General features: G+C 36.9%; 1 protein-coding gene across 3 annotated transcripts in view; it reads right to left on the reverse strand.

Annotated features, from left to right (window-relative positions):
- Window positions 1–25914, reverse strand: part of NFATC3 (nuclear factor of activated T cells 3) — a 137920-nt gene that overhangs the window by 72888 nt on the left and 39118 nt on the right. For all 3 annotated transcript variants that reach the window (XM_047834892.1, XM_047834893.1, XM_047834894.1), the window contains exons 2-3: window positions 22731–23865; window positions 20101–20263 (exon numbers count right to left, since the gene is read on the reverse strand). In XM_047834892.1, coding sequence (XP_047690848.1) covers window positions 20101–20263; window positions 22731–23865 — 1298 coding nt within the window. The remainder of the gene's footprint in view (window positions 1–20100; window positions 20264–22730; window positions 23866–25914) is intronic.

Here is a 25914-nt window from a genome sequence, read left to right on the forward strand (position 1 = left end):
AAACCAGTGATGGGGGAACGTAATCATGCATATAAGGTTTCAAAGGGAACACAGTTCATAACACATACTTCAGCCAACATATGCTCCAAACATATGTACTATATAATATATGAAAAATAACATTTTTCCTATGCATCTTAGGAATTCTAAAGCAAGATCAAATAAATTACCCGGTCTTCCCATCTCATTTCCAGATGAGCATTATGTTGAGATCATAAACAAATTATTGCTTTTAACAGTACTCTCTAAAAAAACTCTCATCTAGTATCAGTATACCTCTTTTCAGGCCACCTTCTGCTTTGTAGAAGAAAGTAAGCCAAGTTGTTTGTTATGTTTCCGTATCGTTTCCATAGCAAAAGTCTGTGCCTGCTTAATTTAACTAAAGCTGGAGTGTTAAAGCCGAAAGGTCACTATAGGACAGACTAGAGCAGCTTCAATAAGAGCAATTCTATTATCAGGTCTGCTAAATTACTTGGGGGGAAGGAATCTGAATATATCAGAAACATGAGAACACATCATACAGATACTAAAAATAATTAAATTTCCATAATATAAACTGCTTCAAACTGAAAATGTGCATATAACATCATAATAAAAAATCACCTGGAAAATGATCTTGGTATATGATGAAATATAAAGTCGAAATATGAAAAAAATTCTACAATCCCCATTTTAAAAATTTCAGTAGCTTTTGGGGCACCTGGGTGGCTCAGTCGTTAAGCGTCCGACTTCGGCTCAGGTCATGATCTCACAGTTCATGAGTTCAAGCCCCGCATTGGGCTCTGTGCTGACAGCTCAGAGCCTGGAGCCCGCTTCAAATTCTATGTCTCCCTCTCCCTCTGCTCCTCCCCCATTCATGCTCTGTCTCTCTCTCCTTCAAAAATAAATAAAAACATTAAAAATAATAATAAATTAAAATTTTCAGTACCTTTTGAGCTACTGAATTAAAATATTTATGTCTGTTTTTAAAATGTTTATTTATTTTTGAGAGAGACAAAGAGAGGGCAGGGGAGGGGCAAAGAGAAGGAGACAAAGAATCTGAAGCAGGCTCCAAGCTCTGAGCTGTCAGCACAGAACCTGACGCAGGGCTTGAACTCATGGACCACAAGATCATGACATGAGCCAAAGTTGGACATGTAATCAAGTGACCCATCCAAGTGGCCCTAAAATATTTATGTCTTAGTAAAATTATTACTGTATAATATAACATATGTGTGGTTTTATGTAATTTTATCCCATGTGTAGATTCAAGTAATCACCATCACCATCAAGATAAGTAACTCTTCTGGGGCGCCTGGGCGGCTCAGTCAGTTGAGCACCGACTTCGGCTCAGGTCATGATCTCGCGGCTTGTGAGTTCGAGCCCCGCGTCAGGCTCTATAATGATAGCTCAGAGCCTGGAGCCTGCTTTGGATTCTGTGTCTCCTTCTCTCTCTGCCCCTCCCCCACTTGTGCTCTGACTCTCTCTGCCTCTCAAAAATAAAATAAAAATGTAAAAAAAAAATTTTTCTTTTTAAAAAGATAAGGAACTCTTCCATCACCACAAAGCAACTCTCTTGTTCTACCCCTTTCATATTTGCAACGTTCAACCTATCTCTGTTCCCTGGCTTCTAAACTACCACTGCCCAACAGAATTTTGTGCAATGATAAAAATCTTCTACATCTGCATTAAAAAAAAATCCATGAGGGGTGCCTGGGTGGCTCAGTCGGTTGAGCGTCTGACTGGCTCAGGTCATGATCTCGCAGTTTGTGAGTTTGAGCCCCATGTCAGGCTCTATGGTGATAGCTCAGAGGCTGGAGCCTGCTTCAGATTCTGTGTCTCCTTCTCTCTCTGCCCCTCCCCCACTTGTGCTCTCTCTCTCTGCCTCTCAAAAATAAAATAAAAATGTAAAAAAAAAAATTTAAAAAAAAAGATAAGGAACTCTTCCATCACCACAAAGCAACTCTCTTGTTCTACGCCTTTCATATTTGAAAAAGAGAACCTGTCTCTGTTCCCTGGCTTCTAAACTAGCACTGCCCAACAGAATTTTGTGCAATGATAAAAATCTTCTACATCTGCATTAAAAAAAAAAAAATCCACGAGGGGCGCCTGGGTGACTCAGTCAGTTGAGCGCCTGACTTCGGCTCAGGTCATGATATTACAGCTCATGAGTTCAAGCCCCGCGTCAGGCTCTGTGCTGACAGCTCAGAGCCTGGAGCCTGCTTTGGATTCTGTGCCTCCCTCTCTCTCTGCCCTAACCCACTCGCATTCTGTCTCTGTCTCTCTCAAAAATAAATAAACAATGAAAAAAAATCCATGATTCATGTACAATCAATTCTTGTGTAAGATGTGAGGTTTAGGTTCCAATTTATTTTCTTGCCTATGGATGTGCAATTGCTCCAGCATCATTTGTTAAAAAGACAATGTTGTCTGTCATTAGCCACATGCCTACCAAGTCTTGAAGTTCTGTTGATGCAACTCAGAACTGAAATTTTAATTTTGGTTAATTTAAATTTAAATGTGGCTAGTAGCTACTGAATTGGATAGTGCAGCTCTAAACTCTTCCCTAAGTAGGTTCCGTGGCTCAGTCAGTTAAGCATCTGATTCTTGGTTTTGGCTCAGGTCGTGATCTCACGGTTCGTGGCTTCAAGCCCTGCATCAGGCTCTGCTCTGACAGCAAGGAGCGTGCTTGGGATTCTCTCTCCCTCTCCCTACCCCTCCATTGCTCTCTCTCTCTCTCTCTCTCCTGTTCTCTCTCTCTCAAAATAAACTTTAAAATAAACAAACACTTCCCTCTGCTTCATACCTTTCCTTACTTAGTATCTACCTTTTCTCTGGCTAATGTTTTTAATTAGCTAGGAACTTTCCTCAAATAAGCAGTGCCCATTTCAACCCCTTCAGCCATGTCCTCTTTTAGAGATGTGAATTTCATCCTTTAAACCTTTATCATACTTTATTGTTATCTCATTTGCAAGCTTCACCAAACTGTAAATTTCATGGGAGTAGGAAACATGTCTGATCTCCCCCCATTGAATCCCCAGCTAAGTAACAGACTGTCTTGGATGTATTAAATAGTTGCAGACCACATTAATTACTAAGGTTGTTTACTTTAAATAAAATAAATCAACTTATTAGTTGGCTAGAAGGTAGGAGGTATTTTGCAAAAGCTTCAGTTTTGAGTTCTTCCATAATTTCAAAAAATATATACTTCAGAAACTTCTTAGCTCTCAATGTATAAGTATACTGAGAACATCTGAAATTGTCCTTTCTGAAATACCAGAAAGATTTCTACAACTAGTGCTTAAGTGCCCTTCTCTTTTCATTTTGATACAATACTAGCCCATGGAATGCAAACACAACTCTTTCAAATGACACTAATCATTCCAGGTGAATTCTAGGATGCCAATGTTGATATCTTACTCGGCTACTTACTCTTCATCAGGGTTCACAGAATACTGATCAACATTTGTTGACATTTTCTGAGCATTTACTATGTGTAAGGTACTATGCCATGTTCTGTCCATGCAGTGTTTCATTTAATCCTCATATCAGCTCTTAGGATATTATCCTTGTTTTATAAAAAAGGAACCAGAGGTAAAGTTCCTCCCATAATTAGCCTCTTATATCATATTCTAATTCTTAATATTTTACCTAATACATTACAATATTATTTTATTTACTTACTCATTGTCTCCTCTCAGTAATAATGTAAGAAAGGCCCATGTGGGCAGAGACTTTATTTTGTTCATCTCTAGATCCCCAGCATCTACAATACTGTCTGTAAGGTAGCGAGCAATCAAAAAATATTTATTCAGTGAACGAAAGGATAGATGGGTGAATAAATTAGGCAATGAATGATTTAATAAAAAAAAAAATCTACAACATTTTAATTACTTGGCCAAAGACACAGTACAGCCCAGGATTCAAACCTAAGCAGTGTGACTGAAGAACCCATATTAGTCACTTAGCTACTATTAAACTCCTGAATATAATCAAAAGACCATACCGTATAGGGGATATGGCAGAGGAGACACTGACACCAAAGATTTATACAGAGCTGTGATGTATAGTACAGTATAGAGTTGTTGCTGAGGAAAGGCTCCCAACAACAACTACTTTTCACAGGGACTACTTTTCACAGTCCCCTTGTACTTAAGTAGGGCCATATGACTACTTTTGGCCAGAGGTCTGTGAGTTGTAATAACTGGTAGTAACTTCCAGGTTCAAGCATCTTATGTGCCTTCCCTATACTCCCTTTGCTTTTCTCAGGAACCATGGAGCCTATGTGTTGAAGATGATGACATCACAAGAGGACAGACCTTGAATTCATGAGTGACAATCTAAAAGAAAATAAATAAGCTTCCTTTTTTTAGGTCCTCAACCACTGAGCACTGGGAAGTATTGGTCACAGTAGTTAGCGTAACATGATTAATCCAAGAGAGTTTAAACTATAATAATGGTAAACAAAAGTCTAAGATTTTGACTGAGGACTTTATATAAAGGTAGTAGAAATAGCACGTGACTTTAAGTCAAAGACCAGGGTTTCTAAAAAGGCTTATCTGGAGAATTAAATGAGAGAATGTGAAAGCACTTAATAAAAAGAACTATGACATTATAACATAGCTGCAGTCTAAGAGGCAATATGGTAAAACAGAAAACAGAGCAGCAGAGTCAAAAGACCTGGGTTTAAGATCTCTGCCAATTATATCATGTGTAATCTTAAATCATCTGCACAATGTACTTGCCTTGCCCTTTACCAAGAACTCTTGTGAATATTAAATATACACTCTGAGAAAACATTTTATAAACTACAAAGCACTGAAAAAAGCAAGTTTTTGCAATTAACATCAGCACAAATCTGAAAAATGTCACTGAATTTGGCATTGTTGTGAAGTTGCATGTTGACTTTTAGCACTTTGGGGATAGATGTCCGTTTGAAAATCAAATTATTTTATTTTTAAATTTTTTTTTAGCGTTTATTTATTTTTGAGACAGAGAGAGACAGAGCATGAACAGGGGAGGGTCAGAGAGAGGGAGACACAGAATCTGAAACAGGCTCCAGGCTCCGAGCTGTCAGCACAGAGCCCGACGCGGGGCTCAAACTCATGGACCATGAGATCATGACCTGAGCCGAAGTCGGACGCTCAACCGACTGAGCCACCCAAGCACCCCTTTTATTTTATTTTTAATGTTTATTTATTTTTGAGAGAGAGAGAGAGAGAGAGAGAGAGAGAGAGAGAGAGACTAAGAGTGGGGGAGGGGCAGAGAGAGAGGGAGACAAAGAATCTGAAGCAGGCTCCAGGATCCAAGCTGCCAGCACAGAGCCAGACAATGAACCTGGCATCATGACCGGAGCTGAAGTCAGACACTTAACTGACTGAGCCACCCAGGTACCCCAAATTCTTTTAAAATATCTGTTCTAGGGGCGCCTGGGTGGCGCAGTCGGTTAAGCGTCCGACTTCAGCCAGGTCACGATCTCACGGTCCGTGAGTTCGAGCCCCGCGTCAGGCTCTGGGCTGATGGCTCAGAGCCTGGAGCCTGTTTCAGATTCTGTGTCTCCCTCTCTCTCTGCCCCTCCCCCGTTCATGCTCTGTCTCTCTCTGTTCCAAAAAATAAATAAACGTTGAAAAAAAAAATTTTTTTTTAAATAAAAAAATAAATAAATAAATAAAATAAAATATCTGTTCTAAAACTTACCCTAAAAGATAATGAGAATCTGTAATATGTTAAAACATTTAAAATAAAATTCAGGAAGTTAAGAACTGCAAGACTCTTCCAATCCTAGTGAATGAAAACGTACATTTTCACTATACAACTCCAATAAAAAACTATGGACTTTATTTTCCCGTATTTAGATAAGTATTAAAAAGAAAAATAATCTGATTAAATACTCCTTATAAACTATATTAAACTTATTAAAGATTAATTTCCTGGCAACAAGTAAACAATTTAGTTTCATTTCAGACTAAACTGCATCTCTTTCTCAATTGTGCTTATGCATTCTAAAGGCACTATAGAAATTTTTTACCCCACAAAACAAAAACATTGTGAATGTGTAAAACCCAAAAAAACCCCACTGGTAATGTGGAAGAAGAACAGTGCTGCATAATTCTATAGTCCCTAACCATAAACTAAAAAAAAAAAAAAAAAAAAAAAAAAAAAAATGAGACTACACACACACACACACACACACACACACACACACACCATACATCTACCAGACCAATTTAATAATAAAAGAACATTCAGTTTCTATTTTTGCACTCTCCATTTATAAATTCACCACATTTTTCTTTTTCCCCTTCTGGAAGACACATATTAAGACTAGGATATTAAAAAAACAACTGCATATTTGGGGAAAATTAGAAACTAAACACTCATGCTTAGGGAAAGGCTCAGAAAAGACCAGGAAAAAAAAAGACCAGAGATCTTAAATTTACACCTCAGGCTGATCCTTGGTAAAGAAACAGCCTACAGCAATCAAAACACTAGAAACAGGGGTGCCCGGGTGGCTCAGTTGGTTAAGAATCCGACTCTTTTTTTTTTTTAATTTTTTTTAACATTTATTTATTTTTGAGACAGAGAGAGACAGAGCATGAATGGGGGAGGGGCAGAGAGAGAGGGAGACACAGAATCTGAAACAGGCTCCAGGCTCTGAGCCATCAGCACAGAGCCCAATGCAGGGCTGGAACTCACGGACCATGAGATCATGACCTGAGCCGAAGTCGGACGCTCAACCGACTGAGCCACCCAGGCGCCCCAAGAATCCGACTCTTGATCTCATCTCAGGTCATGATCTCACAGTTCGTAAGGTCGAGCTTCGCGTCAGGCTCTATGCTGACAGCACGGAGCCTGCTTGGGATTCTTTCTCCCTCTCTCTGCACCTCTCCTCCCTGCGAGCATGTGTACATTTTCTATCTCTCAAAATAAATAAACTTTAAAAAAAAAACAGAAACAATAATAAAAAACAGCAATCCTTGTTGGAAGAGGGGGGGAATCTGATTTCTAGTTGTAAATTCATAACTTTATAACTTCAGGAACTAGAAAAAGGAGGACAAACTAAACCTAAAGCTAGCAGAAGGAAGAAAATAATAAAGATTAGAGCAGAGATAAATGAAATAGAGAAGAGAAAAACACTAGAGAAAATCAATGAAACCAAAAGTTGGTTATTTGAAAAGATCAACAAAGTTGACAAACCTTTCATTCACTAGATGGACTAAGAAAAAAGAGAGAAGACTCAAATTACTAAAATCAGAAACGAAAATGAGGACATTACTACAAACTCTACAGAAATAAAAAGGATTAAGAGTACTATAAATATTTGTATACCAACAAATTGGATAACCACACTGGACAAATTCCTAGAAACTCAAAACTTTCTAAGACTAAACTATGAAGAAATAGAAAATCTGGGGGTACCTGGGTGGCTCAGTCATTTAAGCATCTGAGTCTTGGTTTCGACTCAGGTCATGATCTCATGGTTTGTGGGATCAAGTTCTATGTCAGACTTTGCACTGACAGTGTGGAGCCTGCTTGGTATTCTCTCTGCCTTCTACCCCCAGTTCATGCACTCTCTCTCAAAATAAATAAATAAACTTAAAAAAAAAATAAATAAATAGACAATCTGAAAATTCCTATAACTAGTATGAACACTGAATCAGTAGTTAAAAATCACCTCAAGAAGGAAGTCCTGGACTCAGTGAATTCAACCAAACATTAAAGAACTAATACCAATCTTTCTCAATATTTTCAAATAAACTGAAGAGTACTGAACATTCCCTAACTCATCCCATGAGGTCAACAGTACCCTGATACTAAAGCCAAAGACACAACAAGAAAACTACAGACCAATATTCCTTATGAACACGGATGCAAAAGACCTCAACAAAATACTAGCAAACTGAATTAATCAGCATGTTAAAAGGGTTGTATACAGTAACCAAGTGAGATTTATTCCTGGAATGCAAGAATAGTTCAACATATAAGCATCTATCAATATAATATACTACATTAATAGAATGAAGCGAGGAAATCACATGATTATCTCAATTGGTTCAGAAAAACTTTAGCAAAATCCAATACTCTTTCATGATAAAAACAATCAACAAACTAGAATAGAAGGAAATTAGCTCAATATAATAAAAGCCATATATGAAAAACCCACAGGGGCGCCTGGGTGGCTCAGTTGGTTGGGCAGCCGACTTCGGCTCAGGTCATGATCTCGCAATCTGTGAGTTCGAGCCCCGCGTCGGGCTCTGTGCTGACAGCTCGGAGCCTGGAGCCTGTTTCAGATTCTGTGTCTCCCTCTCTCTGACCGCCCTCCCCCCCCCGTTCATGCTCTGTCTCTGTCTCAAAAATAAATAAATGCTAAAAAATTTTAAAAAAAAGAAAAAGAAAAAGAAAAAGAAAAACCCACAATGAACATCATACTCAAAGGAGAAAGACTGAGAGCTTTTCCTAGAAGACCAGGAACAACCCAAGTATGCCTGCTTTCACCAGTTCTAGTCAAAACAGTACTAGAAATTCTAGCCAGAGCAATCAGGCAAGAAAAAGAAATAAAAGGCACCCAAATTAGAAAGAAAGAAGTGAAGTTACCCTTGTTCTTAGATGGTATGATCTTATATGAAGAAAACCCTAATGATTACACACACACACACACACACACACACACACACACACACACACACATACACACAGCTATTCACAGAATTCAAGAGAGTATCAGGACACAAAGTCGACACACAAAAATCAGTTGGTATTTCTATATACAATCTGAACAATCTAGAAAAGAAATTATGAAAACAATTCCATTTACAATAGTAAGAATAAAACATTTTGGAATTAAGTTAACCAAGGAGCATGATCAACAACAACCAAACTATGGAAAGAGCCCAAATGTCCATAGATGGATAAAGAAGATGTGGTACACACACACGTACGCACGCACACACACCCACACACACACAGGAATATTACTCAGCAGTCAAAAAGAATGAAATCTTGCCCTTTACAAGGACGTGGATGGAGCTACAACATATTATGCTAAGTGAAATCAGAGAAAGACAAATACCATATATTCCACTCACATGTGGAACTTAAACAAAACAGATGAATTTTGTTTGGGGAAGGGGAAGGGGAAGGGGAAGGGGAAGGGGAAGGGGAAGGGAAGGAGAAGGGGAAAAAAGAGGGAAACAACCATAAGAAACCCTTAAAGATAGATAAGAAAAACTGAGGGTTGATGGAGGCAGGTGGGTGGGGAATGGGCTAGATGGGTGATGGATATCAGGAGGGCACTTGTTATGATGAGCACTAAGGTGTTATATGTAAGTGATGAATCACTGAATTCTATTCCTGAAACCAATATTGCACTGCATGTTAACTAACTAGAATTTAAATAAAAATTTGAAAAGAAAAAAAAAGCTTATCAAGGAGGTGAAAGACTTGTATAATGAAAACTATGAAACACTGCTGAAAAAGTAAAGACACAAATAAATGGAAATGCATCCCCTGTTCATGGAGTCAAGATTTATACTGTTAAGATGACAATACTACCTAAAGCAATCTGCAGACTTAATGCAATCCCTAAGTAAATCCCAATGACATTTTTTGCAGAGATAGAAAAACCCACCCTGAAACTCATATGGAACCTAAGGGACCTAAAGAGCCAAAACAATCTTCAAAAACAAAGAACAAAACTCGGGGCCTCACAATTCCAAATTTCAAAACTTACTACAAAACCACAGTAATAAAAACACTGTGGTACTGACATAAAGCCAGACATATAGAGCCACAGAATAAAATTAAGAGCTTCGAAATAAACTCTTGCACATATAGTCAAACAATTTTTGACAATAGTGTCAAGACCATTCAATGAAGAAAGGATAGTCTTCAACAAATGATGTGGGGACAACTGGATATCTACATGCATAAGTATAATGCTGAACATCTAACTTGACATTTATCAAAAATTAACATGAATGGATAAAAGATCTAAATGCATGACTTAAACTACAAAATTCATAGAGGAAAACCTAGGGCAAAAGCTTCACAACACTGAATTTGACAATTCTTTCTAGGATATGAAGACAAAGTCAACAAAATAACAGACAAATTGGAATTAGAAAATTAGGATTTGGGGGCATTAAAAACATTATCCAGGGGAACCTGGGTGGCTCAATCAGCTAAGCATTCAACTCTTGATTTTGGCTCAGGCTGTGATTTCATGCTCGTGGAATCAAGCCCCAACTCAGGCTCCATGCTAAGCGTGGAGCCTGCTTACGATTCTCTCTCCCCCCCTCTCCTTCTGCCCCTCTCCACCACTCTATCTCTAAAAAATCTTTTTAGGGGCGCCTGGGTGGCTCAGTCGGTTAAGCGGCGACTTCAGCTCAGGTCATGATCTCGCGGTCTGTGAGTTCGAGCCCCGCGTCAGGCTCTGTGCTGACAGCTCAGAGCCTGGAGCCTGTTTCAGATTCTGTGTCTCCCTCTCTCTCTGACCTTCCCTGTTCATGCTCTGTCTCTCTCTGTCTCAAAAATAAATAAATGTTTTAAAAAAAATTAAAAAGAATAAAAAAATAAAAAAAATAAAAAATCTTTTTAATAGTAAAAATCATAAGGGGCGCCTGGATGGCTCAGTTGGCTGAGTGTCCAACTTCATGAGGATTTGATCTCATGGTTCGTGAGTTTGAGCCCCCTTCGGGGTCTGTGCTGACAGCTCAGAGCCTGGAGCCTGCTTCAGATTCTGTGTCTCCCTCTCTCTCCACCCCTACCCTGCTCATGCTCTGTCTCTCCTTCTCTGTCTCAAAAATAAACATTAAAAAAATTTTTTTAATAAAAATCATAAAAACCAGAAAGATTAAAAAAAAAGACATTATCCACAGAGTAAAAAGAGAACCAAAAAAAGGGAGAAAATATCTGCAAATCATACATCTAATAATATAAATATATAAATTACATAAATATAGAGGCCCCTGGGTGGCTCAGTCAGTTGAGCGTCTGACTTCAGCTCAGGTCATGATCTTGTGGTTCGTGGGTTCGACTCCTGCGTCGAGCTCTGTGCTGACAGCTCAGAGCCTAGGGCCTGCTTCGGATTTTGTGTCTCCCTCCCTCTCTGCTCCTCCACAACCCCCCACCAAACCCTGTCTCTCTCTCTCTCAAAAATAAACATTTAAAAATTTTAATTACGTAAGTATAAACTACATATATGTGTGTGTGTGTGTGTGTGTGTGTGTGTGTGTACACACACACACACACACACACAAACATGTGTTTTTATACACATATACATACACAGAGGAAGAGAGAAAGAGAGAACTCCTAAAACTCAACAACAGAAAAACACACCACCTATTTCAAAAAATGGGCAAAAATTTGAAAAGACATTTTCCCAAAGAAGTTATACAAATGGTCAATAAATCTAAAAAATGCTCAAACTCAATAACCAGAAGGAAAATGCAAATCACAATAATGAGACACCATTTCACACTCACTAGGATGGCTGCTATCAAAAAAACAGAAAACAAGCATTGGCAAGGATGAAGAAAAACTGGGACCCTTGTACACTGTTGGTGGGAATGGTGGTTAAAAATTAAAAGTAGAGGGGCACCTTGGTGGCTCAGGTGGGCATCCCACTCTTGATTTCAGTTCAGGTCATGATCCCAGGGTTGTGGGATAGAGCCCTGCATCAGGCTCCATGTTGAGTGTGGACCCTACTTAAGATTCTTTCTCTCCCTCCCTCTGCTCCCTCCCCTACTAATGCTCTCTCTCTCAAAAAAAAATTTTTTTAAATAAAAAATAAATAAATAATTAAAAGTAGAATTACCATATGATCCAGCAATTCTACTTCTGGGTATATACTGAAAAGAATTGAATGCAGGGTCTCAAAAAAATATTTGCATATGCATGTTCATAGCAATGTTATTCACAACAACTGAAATGTGGAAGCAACTCATATGTCTATTGGTGGATGAATGGACAAGCAAAATGTGTATACAATGAAATATTATGTAGCCTTAAAGAGGAAAGAAATTCTGTTATATGCTACAACATGGATGAACCTTGAGGCTATTACTAAGTGAAATAAACCAGTCACAGAAGCAAATACTGTATGATTCTACTGATATAAAGTACTTAGAGTAGTCAACATCATCGTAGAGACAATAGAAGAATGGTGGTTTCTGGGAGCTAAGGGGACAAAAAAGAAGGGTATAGAGTTTCAGTTTTATAAGATGAAAAGAGCTATGGAAATGGATGGTGGTCAAAGTTATACAACATTATGAATGTATTTGATACTACTAAACCATACATGTAAAAATAATTAACATGATAAATTTTATGTTAAGTGTTATTTCACCACAATAAAAGTTTTAGGGAAAAAAGGTATAAAAATTATAAAGAGGTAAAACGGTTATTATTCAAAGATGACCCAACTATTTAGAAAACCCAAAAGAAGCTAAAATAAACTGTTAGGTCAAGAAATATAAAGTCAATATAAAAAAAAATCAATTACATTTCTATATTCTAGAAACAAAAACGTAAATAAAATAAAAAATACAATAATAGCATTAAAAACACTGAAACTGGAAATAACAAAAGATGTGAAAGATTTCTACCTGGAAAACTATAAAACACTGTGGAGAGGAATTAAATAATACCTAAATAAGTGAAGGGATAAACTATATCCATGGACTGGAAGCATCAATACTATTAAGAGGTCAGTTCTTTCCAAACTGACCTATACTTTCAAGGTAATCCTAACCAAAATCCCCATGGGTTTGTTTTTTTTTAAGGGGGGATGGAGAGTGACAAGCTGACTCTAAATTCATACAAAAATGCAAAGGACCTAGAATAGTCAGAAGAATCTTAAAAGAAGACTCACACTACCAAATCATAAGATTTATTGTAAAACCATTGTAATTAAGGCATTGTAATGATGTACTAACATAGACCAAATAGTCCAGTGGCATGGAATGAAGAGTTAAGAAAGAGTGCCACAGTATATAGTCACCTGATTTATGACAAAGGCACCAATGCAGCACAAGAGAAAAATGATGGGCTTTCAATTATGGTACTGAGTCAACTTTTATCGATAAAAAAGGGGGGGCTTAATCCTTACCTCTTTAGTCCATACACAAGAAATAATTTGAGAAAGACCATAGACCTAAATATAAAAGGTAAAGCAATAAAGCTTCCAGAATAAAACACAAGAGACTGACTGCCTTCATAACCTTGGTATGTAAGCAAAGGTTCTTGAACAGGATATAAAAGCACTATTCAGGAAAAAGAATACAAATAATTTGGACTTCATTAGAATTAAAAACTTCCATTCATCAAAACACACATCAATGGGCGCCTGGGTGGCTCAGTGAGCTAAGCATCCAACTCTTGATTTCAGCTCAGGTCATGATATCAAAGTGGTGAGACAGAGCCTCACCCTGGGCATGGAGCCTGCTTAAAATTCTCTTTCTCCCTCTCCCTCTATCTCTCCCTCTATCTCTCCCCTACTTAAGCTCCCTCTCAAAACAAACAACAAAAAAGTAAAACAAAACAGTGAAAAAGCAAGCAAAAGACAATGAGAAGAAATTATATTTGCAATGCATATACCTGAAAAAAAACTTACATTCAAAACACTAAAAAAAAAAAACCAACAAAACAAAAACCTACAAATCAAAAAGAAAAAGACAATTTAAAAACTGGTCAAGAAATGTGAACCGACATTTCACAGAAGAGGACAGCCAAATGTCTGAAAACAAACGTGAAAAGATGTTCAACATCACTGGTCATCAGGAAACCACAAATTAAAACCAGTGTGATTCTTCTACAACCCTACTGAAATAGTTAAAAAATACCAGCAACCAAGTGTTGGTACGGGTGAAGATGTGGAGTAACTGAAACCTCCATATTATGACTGGTCAGAAGTAAAAACTGGTATGGGTACTTTGCAATACCAGCGATTCCACTCAACGGACATATTACCAAAACAAGTGAATGCCCTGTCTATCAAAAGATAGGTGTAGTACATCTAAAACTAATGTAACACCATATGTTAACTACAGTGGAATTAAAATAAAAAATAAAAGAGATGTGTTAAAAAAGAGAAAAAAGAACATAGGTTTATTCAAAACAGTCCAGCAGCTTTATTCAAAATAGTCCAAAACTGGACACAAACCAAGTGTCTATGAATAGGAGGACAGATGAAGAAATTATAGCAAATTAATACAATAGAGTACTGCACAGCAAAGAAAAAGAAAAACTACCTGCCGCAAATGGATGAACCTCACAGTCATAATGTTGAATAAAAGAAGCCAGACAGAAAATAGGATATTCTGTATGATCCCATTTATATGAAATTCAAGAATAAAAAGACAAATCTATGATGAGAAGAAGTTCAGAAGCATGATTAACTTTGGCTGGGGGATACAAACTGGGAAGGGCACAAGGGAGTCTTCAGGGTGCTTAAAATACTCTATATCTTAACCTTTGTGGTAGTTATATGGGTATGTGTATATTAAAAATTCACTGAGCTGTACATGTTAAGACTTGTGTATTTTAATGATGTGTCCTTAGCAACAAAATGTTTAAAAGAAAATAAGCCACTACTCAGCAAAATCAAGGCTTTTTTTTTTTTTTTTTTTTTGTCTTGAGAACCAAGCATGCCACTCTTATGTGTGATGCTCAGACCAGTCTGGAATAGCAAATGATGCCGTCCTTTCCCGAGCATTACAAAATTCTCAGAATAGCAGAGAAATCTACAAATAGTCCTCTTAGTTGCTGAAAAAGGGCCACCTCTGTTAATGGAAAAAATGAAGTCTCAGAAGTGGACATACAGAAATGAAGAGTGTCCCTACAAAGCAAACAACCCTGCAAGTGTGGTAGAGTATATAGAGTTAGGCATCAGTTTCATTTCTAATTTGAGATGACCTGTTCTCATCATGTAATGCTTATTTGTCTCTGATTATGAGAAAAATGATTTCTCTGATTATCTGATTTTGCATAAAGACAATGGAATGAAGTAGTATCACAATCTTCTTTACTCAATAGCTAACAAAATAACCAAAATGTATGTGTGTGGTGGTGGTGGTACGAGGAATGTGAAACAGAGGATTAAGATTTATATGGCACAACTACTAACTAATCCATACCTCATCCACCAGGAAAAGCAACAGCAGTAAATAAAATTAGTAAGTATAAACTAACTAACTAAATAAATAAATTGGGACACCTAGGTGGCTCAGTCAGTTAAGCATCCAACTCCAGGTTTCTGCTCAGGTCATGATCTCATGGTATTGAGATTGAGCCCCAAGTTGGGGTCCGCACTGGGGTGGAGCCTGCTTGGGATTCTCACTCCCTCTGTCTCTCTCTGCCCCTCCCCCAACTTGTGGGCACATACTCTCTCACTCTCTCCCTAAAAATAAATTTTAAAAAATAATAAAAATAATAAAAATAAAATAATTACATTAATGGTATAAAAGTAATAAAATGAGAAAACAAAATAGAAAACACTAACTCATGCTAATTGACAGCCAAGTAAATCAAAGTTCTAAGTAGGTAGCTCTGAAAAAAGTCAAGGAAAAACTTTTCCTCAAGAATAAAAGATACTACATTATGCTCCAGGGCTTCTGGCAGGGCAGAAAAGGTCAGGAGTGCTGACCATCTTCCAGGACTCTGTGCTGTATTAGGGGAATAAGTACAGCTCATGAAAATATGATACACACCAGAGTTCTGGGAGTGGGCCATAATACATGATATTGTTCACTCTCTTGAGCCAAACCCAACAAGGCCTACCCTAAAGTAACTCTGTACCTCTTTACCCCAATCTCCTCAGGCTACAGACCAAAGCTCTCAAACAAAATGGAGGAGAAAAGGCATGACAATTAGGCAATCATAGTATACAGTTTTTGTTCTTGTTTTTATTTAATGAAAAATGGAACAAATTATATAAGACATTTGACTAATGAAATAAAAATGAAAACAAAACCTCCCCCTCAAAAAAAACATACACACAAAGACAAAACCCAGAAATTGATTACCAGTGAATGTTCCACACTAAAAAATCTAAGAATGTAAATTCAGTAGGGGTTCAGTCCGTTGAGTGTCTGACTTCAGCTCAGGTCACGATCTCATGATTTGTGAGTTCAAGCTCTCATCGGGCTAGCCGCTGTCAGCGCAGAGCCTGCTTCGGATGCTCTGTCCCCCACCTCCCTCTGCTCCTCCCCTGCTCACACTCTCTCTCACACTCTCTCTCAAAAATAAACATTAAAAAATATATATATAAATTCTTTTTTATAAATATATTTATATAAATATAAATAAAGAATATAAATTCAATAAATCATGAGATAAAATATAATGATAAAATATCAAATGAGTGGAAAATGGACCTAAAGAATCAAATTAAAGTTCAAGACACAACTGCAGATCTAAAAGCTAAATAGAGAAGCGCCTGGGTGGCTCAGTCGGTTGAGCATTCAACTTCAGCTTAGGTCATGATCTCACGGTTTGTGGGTTCAAGCTGCACATCAGGCTCTGTGCTTACCGCTCAGAGCCTGGAGTCTGTTTCAGATTCTGTGTCTCCCTCTTTGTCTGCCCCTCCCCTGCTCACACTTTGTCTCTCTCTGTCTCTCTCAAAAATAAACGTAAAAAAAATTAGAAGCTAAATTAGAAACAGCAAGTGACGAAGAAATCAAAAACATCAGAGCAGAGCTTTAAAAACACACACACACACACACACACACACACACACACACACACTAAATAGTAAGACATTAAAATAACCAGAGGAAAAAACACAAAGACATGGGGGATAAACAAAGACAAGTTAACATTTGACTAGTAATTGGAGTCCCTGAAGTAAAGGACAAAACAAATGGACAGGAAAGGTATACAGATACATAATACAGATTTTCTTGTACAAAGGAAGAAATAATCTCAGATTGAAAGGGAGTATCATAGGTACTTGGAAAGACTGATAAAGAACCATCAGCATCCAGACATACTCTGGTTAAGTCAGTAATTTCAAGTGTAATGATATAATTCTTCAGGTAAGAAGTTATATAAAAAAAAAAAAAGTCACTCACAAGGACAATATAAAGCAACGATAATAATACCAGAAGTGCTAGTCTCCTCCTAAGAAGAGAACCAGTTTGGTTTTTTAAGTAATCTCTACACCCCAATCTGGGGCTCGAATTTACGACCCTGAGACAGAGTTGCACGCTCCATGGAGCCAGCAGGAGCCCCAAAAGAGAACCAGTTTTTATTTTTTATTTTTTTAATTCTTCTTTTAAATGTTTATTTATGTATTTTGAGAGAGAGAGAGAGAGAGAGAGCAACCATACAAGCAGGGGAGGGGCAGAGAGAGTGAGAGAGGGAAAATTCCAAGCAGACTCCACACTGTCAGCACAGAGCCTGACACAGGGCTAGATCTGATGAACCATGAGATCATGACCTGAGCCGAAATCAAGATTGGCTTCTTAACCAACTGAGTCACCCAGGCACCTCAGAGAACCAGTTTATAATTAAAGGAATACTGTGGCAACAAACCACTTGGACTCTCAAAAAATTTTTGTTCACTTAAGGACTTGTAAATAATTTCTTTCCTGGTAAGAAAACTCAAAGATACAGTAAATGAAGCAATCTTCTTCCTTAATAAAACTGAAATAAGCTCTCATTTAAGAGCAAAATGTGACTCTAAGAACAAACGGTAGGGCATGCCTAGGTGGCTCAGTCAGTTGAGCATCTGACTTCGCTCAGGTCATGATCTCGTGGTTCATGGGTTCAAGCCCTGCATCAGGTTCTCCCCTGACAGCTCAGTGCCTGGAGCCTGCTTCAGATCCTGTGTCTCCCTCTCTCTCTATCCCACACCCACTCATGCATGCTTTCACTCTCTCTCAAAAATAAACATTAAAATAAATTTAAAAAATTTTAAAAAACGAGAGAATTCTTATGACAATTGACATAAAATAGTACATAAATTTAAGGTATATAAATAACTTGATTTTTATGTTGTGAACTGATTACTATGATAAATTTAGCTAACATCCATCGCCTCATATACTTACCAAAAACTGACAGAGATAGAGGAAAAAAAAGGTTGTTTTCCTTGTGATGAGAACTTCCAGGATCTACTCTTAGCAATTTTCAAATATACTATATAGCAGTGTTAACTGTAATCATTATGTTGTATACTACATCCTCCGTACTTATTTATAACTGGAAGTTTGTACCTTCTGACCACCTTGATCCAGTTCCCTCACTGGTAACCACAAACCTGATCTCTTTCTGTAACTGCTATTTCTTGCTACAAGTTATCTACTATGTGCCCCGTGCTGTGCAGGGCACTTTTTTTTTTTTTTTAACGTGTATTTATTTTTTGAGACAGAGAGAGACAGAGCATGAACAGGGGAGGGGCAGAGAGAGAGGGAGACACAGAATGTGAAACAGGCTCCAGGCTCTGAGCTGTCAGCACAGAGCCCGACGCGGGGCTCGAACTCATGGACCGTGAGATCATGACCTGAGCCGAAGGCGGACGCTTAACCGACCAAGCCACCCAGGCGCCCCGCTACAAGTCATTTAAAAACCCACCTAAAATGTAAAGCTTTGTCAAGAACTATTAAATATTGTTTAGATAATAATGATAAATCATAAATCATGGCTGATACAGGAAATGATAGTTCATAACCTGTATTGTTCAAATTCACTTCAGATAAAACTAATTCGTCCTCAATACACAATGCTGTTAAGACAAGTCCTGAGAGAGAAAATAGGTGACTCGAGATTATTATACACAGGCCATTCTGATGTTTGGGTATTTAAGCCAACAAACATTCTCAAACATGAAAGAACCCAACAAATACAGAATCCAAAGCCCTCCTTAAACAAAACATTTAACAATAAAACATGTAAAAATTAGTAGTAATCACTGAATCCAACTAGACATAGGACTAAAGCTAAACAATGGAGTGTGGAAGGGTACAAGGGTGGGAAGATGGCTGTAGATCTGCAAGGGAAAATAACAGAAGCAACAAAATTCAGGAGGTAGAACCTGGGTAGAGCAGGAGAAGTTTAAGACAATCATCTCATTTTTCAAAGCAGGGAGTCAAAATTCAAACCATCTAAAACAGTGATTCAGTTTCTCAATAATTTAGTATCTTTAACCTTAGATCTTCTTAGGATCTCTGAGCGGGAAGAACAATATCTAAGATTCAGTATAAGTTCTTACTTTTTACTTCTGTTTCATTTTATAAATATTTCATTCAAATATTAAAGTTAACATTCAACTATTATGATTCAAAATTTACCTATTAAGTATATTTCACATGCTCAACTATTACATATTTTTATGATTTCATGTTAGTTTTTCCTAATAAATTCAAATAAAAATAAACATTTTCATCACAAAGATGTTCAGTATAATGCTATCCATTAAAAAATTCAATCTATTTTCTAGCCATCCATTCAGACTTACACTAAATATACACAGAGAATTATCTGGAATGTTAATCAAATATTAACAATTGCTTATTTCTGAGGGGTTTGTATTTGGGGTAATTTATTGCTTTATTTTTGGTATTACTTGGATTTGGATTAAAAAAAATTTTTTTTAATGTTTATTTATTTCTGAGAGAGAAAGACAGAGCATGAGCTGGGGAAGGGCAGAGACAGAGGGAGACACAGAATCTGAAGCAGGCTCCAGGCTTTGAGCTGTCAGCACAGAGCCTGACGTGGGGCTTGAACCCACGAACTGAGAGATCATGACCTGACCTGAAGTTGGAAGCTCAACCAACTGAGCCACCCAGATGCCCCAGTATTACTTCGATTTTAAACGAGCATGTATTATGTTTATAATACAGTTGTTTTTTGTTATTTGGGGTTTTTTAATAAGAAAAACAACTGTTTGACCACTACAATCTTTCCTCTCAGCTGGAGAGTCAGTCCACAAGCAAAAGAATATGTTTCAACTTAGCAAAAAAAATAACCTCAATGCAGAAGTGCCATATGAACAAAAACATAAAACCTCAACAGAAGTTTTAAGCTTTGAATTTTCTTTTTGTGCTCAGCAGTACCTAAATGAACAGACTTTATCATTAAAAAATGTATGATATCTCCAAAATAAGTCCCAACTCATACCTTGACAACAGGATGTCCCCCAGTAGATGCTTTTACTGCTCCTCGGCTACCTTCAGTTTCATAATGGGCTCGATGATGAGTTTTAGGTTGCACTTCTATTTTCAGTTCACATTGTCCAAAATGAGTTGGTAAAGGCCAGTCTAGTGGAGGTAATGAAGATGTGCTATAAACGAAACACACAAAAAATGCATTTCACCATGCTATTACTGCCAAGCAAGGATTTAAATCCCTTCTTTGCCAGCAACCAACATTTTTTTCCTCCTGTGATCTCTGAAGCAGAGTATTCCAAAATAAAATTTTACTTAATAAGTTATAACACTGGATATGATGGGTACTTACAAAATAATTCTTTAACTCAAATCCATTTCATTTACATTTTGGTTTCCTGTATTTTTTAAAAAGGACAAATTCTAACATTTTGCAAAACTAAATGATTTTCAACTATGTGTACCTAATTATAAAAAAACAACCAAAAGAATAATTTAACTTTTGAGCAAAAATGTCCATTTCTGTATATGTGCTATCAGTGTCTAAGGATCCAAATACTCCTGTATCTCAGTATATATGTCTCCATCCCTGGTGTGTAGCTATAGAAGTTAGTCTATTATACCTGTTGCTTACCCACTTCCTTCTTATTCTTGTTTCTCTGAAATACTGTACACTGCTTATAGGCAGCAGTATACTGCAATTTGAGGTACAATTTAATTTCACTACACATTTGGCTGAAAAACTATAAGGTCTATCATTGCAGATTCTAAATGTCAATTTTAGAGAAAACATCAATTGATCAATAAGATAATTTAAACAGCTTAAAGGGATATAGGTTCATTTAGATATTTATGTATATATATATTTTAAATGTTTATTTATTTTTGGAGAGAGAGAGAGAGAGGGAGTGTGTGTGTGCGGGGGGAAGGGCAGAAAGAGGGAGACACAGAATCTGAAGCAGGCTCCAGGCTCCGAGCTGGCAGCACAGAGCCAGATGCAGGGCTCGAACTCACGAGCTATGAGACCATGATATGAGCCAAAGCAGATGCCTAACTGACTGAGCCACCCAACCACCCCTCATTTAGATATATTAACAATGAAAATACAGGATTTAAAAAAGAAACAACTTATATGTCTGTAGGTCAAATATTAAAGGACCCAACCTACAATAATTTATATTAAAAACATCTTTTAGGGCACCTGGGTAGCTCATTTGCTTGAGTGTCCAACTTTGGCTCAGGTCATGATCTCCTTCAGGAATTCGAGCCCTACATTGGGTTCACTGCTGTCAGCCTGTCAGCGCAAAGCCTGCTTCAGATCCTATGTCCCCCTCTCTCTGCCTCTCCCCTGTTTGCGCTCTCCCAAAAAATAAATATTAAAAAAAAAAAATCTTCTTAGTGACTGGTGAAATTGGACTTTTAAGGTCTCTTCCACCAATGAAATGCTACCATTCCTACATTGCTTCATTCATTCACTGCTAACATTCCTAAATTGCCTCTCTCAATGTCCTCAGCCTAGCTTTATTATGAAGCTCAAAGGTATTAATTTTTATTAGTCTGAAACAACTCAACTTCAACTCTCAGCTAGTTTCTACACTTGTTCTGCAGACTTAAGCAAACCCCTACAAAGATTAAGATACTTTTCAAAAGCAGAATGATAGGCTCAAAGATACCTTCAATACCATAATTCCACATATTTTTCTAAAGATCTGGATCCAGAAATAAACACTCATAGCACTGAAAAAGCATTTTAAAAAAAGTTCTCTTCTAAACAATTATATAGACTAGATTGATTCCATAAAACAGGATTATGACAACTGAGAAGTCATTTGGAATGAGTCATGCTGTTCTTACTCCAGTTATCTAGAATTACTTACTTGCTCTTACACTCTTACTTACTTTTAAACTGTTCTCTACTCCAGCTCCTAGCTAGACTCAAAATTCAAATATATATTCATATATATATACAATTATTAATATATAATATATGCATGTACATATAAATATAATTAATATGTATTATATACATTATAAAGCTAATGTATGTATACATAAAAATTTTATTAAAAACATGTGCAAGTTAGATTGTTATTTGTAATTATTTTAGATTGGGGTAAGGCTTTCAAATATAACACAAAATCCAAAACCCATGCAGAAGACAAATTTAAATACATAAAATGTTAAAATTTCTCTACAATAAAAAAGTCAAACTTATAAAATCAAAAGATAAAAAATAAATTATGAAAAGAACTTGCCACAATAAACAAATTTCATTTGTATAATAAGGTCTTAAAAATATAAAACACATGTTCCCAATTAGTATTTTTTTTGTAATTTAACTCATACTGTAATCAATGTTTTACAAAAAGCTTTTTAAATAAGAAAATTCTTTCTAGGGAATCTTCAATATAATTTATTATTATCTACAATTCATTATCTATATACTTTTAAAATGATAAGCCTAGCTTATCTGAAGGCTCTTTTAAGACTAAAGGGAAAATAAATGCAGACTTTAACTGATTTGTCTGGAAGACACTAGAAAAAAAGGGGGGCATCAAACCATCCCATATATATAATGCAGTCACATGCCACCAGTAACACATAAGCATGAAAAATGACCAGCAGCCATTTCCATCGACTCACCGAAATATTGGGGTGTGGCCAGGCTTTGGTTTGCTCCAGGTAAAAGGTGAAGGAACTGAAAGAAATTGGTCACCAGATGAATCTTTCTTTAAAGGATACTGAGATCCAAGGCCATCATCTACTGAAGTCTCCCGGGATGGTGATAAACTCCCTTGGTCATCTGAACAGAGCTCTAATTTTCCTGGTAGTATGGTAGCTTGATCTTCAGAAGTCTTCCTTGTTTTCAGAGGGATATCAGTCTCTACACAGTACTGAAATGGAAAAAGTGCAGGGCCAAGGCCTGATCCACCCTGGACAGAAGCATTAAGCCAGGTATCTTCTGTTATACTTCCCCTGGGTGAGTGACCAGGAGAAGGAACAGGTGAATGATGGGGTGAAAGGGACCCAGCATAACAAACCTCAGCACTGGAGTGCCGTCGTTTCCCACAGGGGGAAGTAGGCCTTGATGAGGGTCCTGAGGCTGGCCTGGGGCTCAGCCAATTCTCATCAGTAACACTAGATCTAGGAGAGTGGCAAGGAGATTGCCTGGGTGACAAGGAGTGTCCAAGTCCATATTGTTGATGCCAGGACTCTTCTCCAGGGCAACCTCCTGGTGAGCCACCAGGAGAAGTCAGAGGGGATCCAAGAGTAAATCGGGCGGCAGCTTCATTCAATTCCGAATCCACATCATCATAAATGTGTGAAAGAGATTCGCAAGAAGATGCATCTGAGAACCAGCTCCTAGAAGAGATGCTGCTGGCAGGACTAGGACTAAGGGAAGACTCCCGGTAGGATGGCTCAAGAGGAAGATAGAGATGATCTCTAGAAGGCCTTTCCAAATATTCCCTTTCTGGATCATTTATGTGTAGGTCATCTTCATGAGTATCTATTTCTTGATGACAGTTAGGAGAGATGGATGTAATTTGAATACTTGGACACTCAAAGGGTTTGGGACCACTTAAAGGGCTGTATTTAGATTCAGGAATCTCACAAGTTCCTTCATAGTTTTTGTGACCTTGGAGCTGAAACGATGGTGACAAAACAGAAGAGTGAGACGGTAATCCATGATGTGGTAAGCAAAGTGGTGAGTTTAAAGTAGATGGAGGTGGATCTACATTAAAGATGTAAATGGATGCACAATCATCTGGCTCAAGATCTATGGGGGGAAAGCAAAACAAAAACAAAAACAAAAAAGAACAGAAAAAGAAAAAGAAAAAAATCAACAAAACAAGAAATTAGAAAATTTAGATGTATAAATTACTGGATGAGAAAGTAAATAATAATCTTGAGAGAAAAAAGTAGGACATAAAATGTGCACCATTAGCTCCACTAAGAGAATGGTATGTATGTTTTATTTACATTCAAACCACTTCTTTGCCAGCACCAACAATTTTAATTTTTTTTAAGTAATCTCTACGCCCAACGTGGGGTTCGAACTCACAACCTCAATATCAAAAGTCGCAAGCTCTACTGACTAAGCCAGCCAGGCGCCCCGACGTGTGTTTTTTTAAAAAGTTACCTGGTTATTTCCACAGATACATGTAATTATTACACATTTATATTTGTGGTTATATATGTAATTTTTTTCTCTTCTTGTTTCCATTTTCTAAAATGAGAATCAGAAACCATCTGAAAACAAATGCTTCTATAAAAGAAATAATCATATCCATAATTCTAAAAAACATTCATAGAACTATAAAATGATATAATCACGTAAATTCAGCCTCATCTGGGGTCTGCAAGTCAAAATGGAATAAAGGATAGAACAAAGTCTTTGAAAGGTTTTTAGTTATAAGCACACACACTACTAAGTTTACTAATTAAAAGAATTACAGACTCAATTCAGGAGACCTAGATTCTATGAGCTCTTAGTCATATCATTTAACCTAAGACCTCGGTCTCCTGGTAGAATCCCAGAACTTTTCGATAAAGAAATTTTTATGATTAACAGTAGCTTTTTGCTCCACTGTCATACCATCAAGAATTTGTATCTTTTAATATAGCAAACCAGGTTGCAAGAGCCACGTGATCCCACTGGATCCTTTACCTCAATTAGAAAATAACTCATCACAGCTTTTAACTTATGATAGATTATTAAAGTAAACCTCATAATGGCAGAACTTTTAAAATGTGGTTAGTGAACACATTCAATAAAGAGTTTTTACATGTACTAAACAACAAAACTCTCTAGGTTTAAACCCTGGCTCTGCCATTCCAAAGCTGTGCAAACTTGGACGAGTTATTTAACCTCAGTTTTCTAAGGCAGTCTTTTTTTCTATAAAATTGTCAAGAGGAGAGTATCAACATCAACTAAAACACACAAGACAATTTGAAGACAAGCAACCTAATATAATGACTAATATTTAGCAAGAACTCACTACCTGCTAATAACCTTATCTTTCCCTTTTTAAAATTTAAGATGGGTATGTTATATTATTTTTTTTTAACTCTGAAGTATTTCCTAATAAATTGAAACATCCTTTGAAGTACATCACTCAGTCAACTCTCTCACTCCACTTACTGAATCAAGATAAGTAAGAAGGTCAGAGCTCCAAAGAAGAAAACCCACATCTGACATTAACAAAAGGTGGAGGAAAAAGCTTTTAAAAATAAACAACTGTGGTAAGCATAGCATAATGTACAGAGATACTGAATCATTATGTTGTACATCTGAAACTAATGTAACATTGGGTGTCAACTATACTCAAATAAAAATAAATATTAATTTAATAAACAACAAAAAGAAGAGGTTTGGGGAAAATGGGAAGTAACTTCTAGTGGATATTGGGTTTCTTTCTGTACTGATGAAAATGTTTTCATATTGACTGTAGCGATGGTTACACTACTCTGTAAATATTGTATGGTATATGAATTGTATCCCAATAATGCAGCTATAAAAATACAAATAAAAAGCATAGCATTGTGTGTGTGTGTATACACATAAACACACACACAATGCTATGCTTTTTATTTGTATTTTTATAGCTGCATTATTTAAATATATATATAAATTTTTATTAATTTTTTATATTATTAAATATATATATTTAAACTTTTAAGTCAACTCTGCACCCAATGTGGGGCTTGAACTAATGACCTGGGGATCAAGAGCTTCATGTTCTACCAACTGAGCCAGCCAGGCATCCTTAATATCATGCATATTTTATCACAATTAAAAATGTTCTTTAAAAGTTAAAAACATTTC

This window comes from Prionailurus viverrinus, chromosome E2 (assembly GCF_022837055.1).
Source record: "Prionailurus viverrinus isolate Anna chromosome E2, UM_Priviv_1.0, whole genome shotgun sequence".
In the NCBI taxonomy this organism is placed as follows: domain Eukaryota; kingdom Metazoa; phylum Chordata; class Mammalia; order Carnivora; family Felidae; genus Prionailurus; species Prionailurus viverrinus.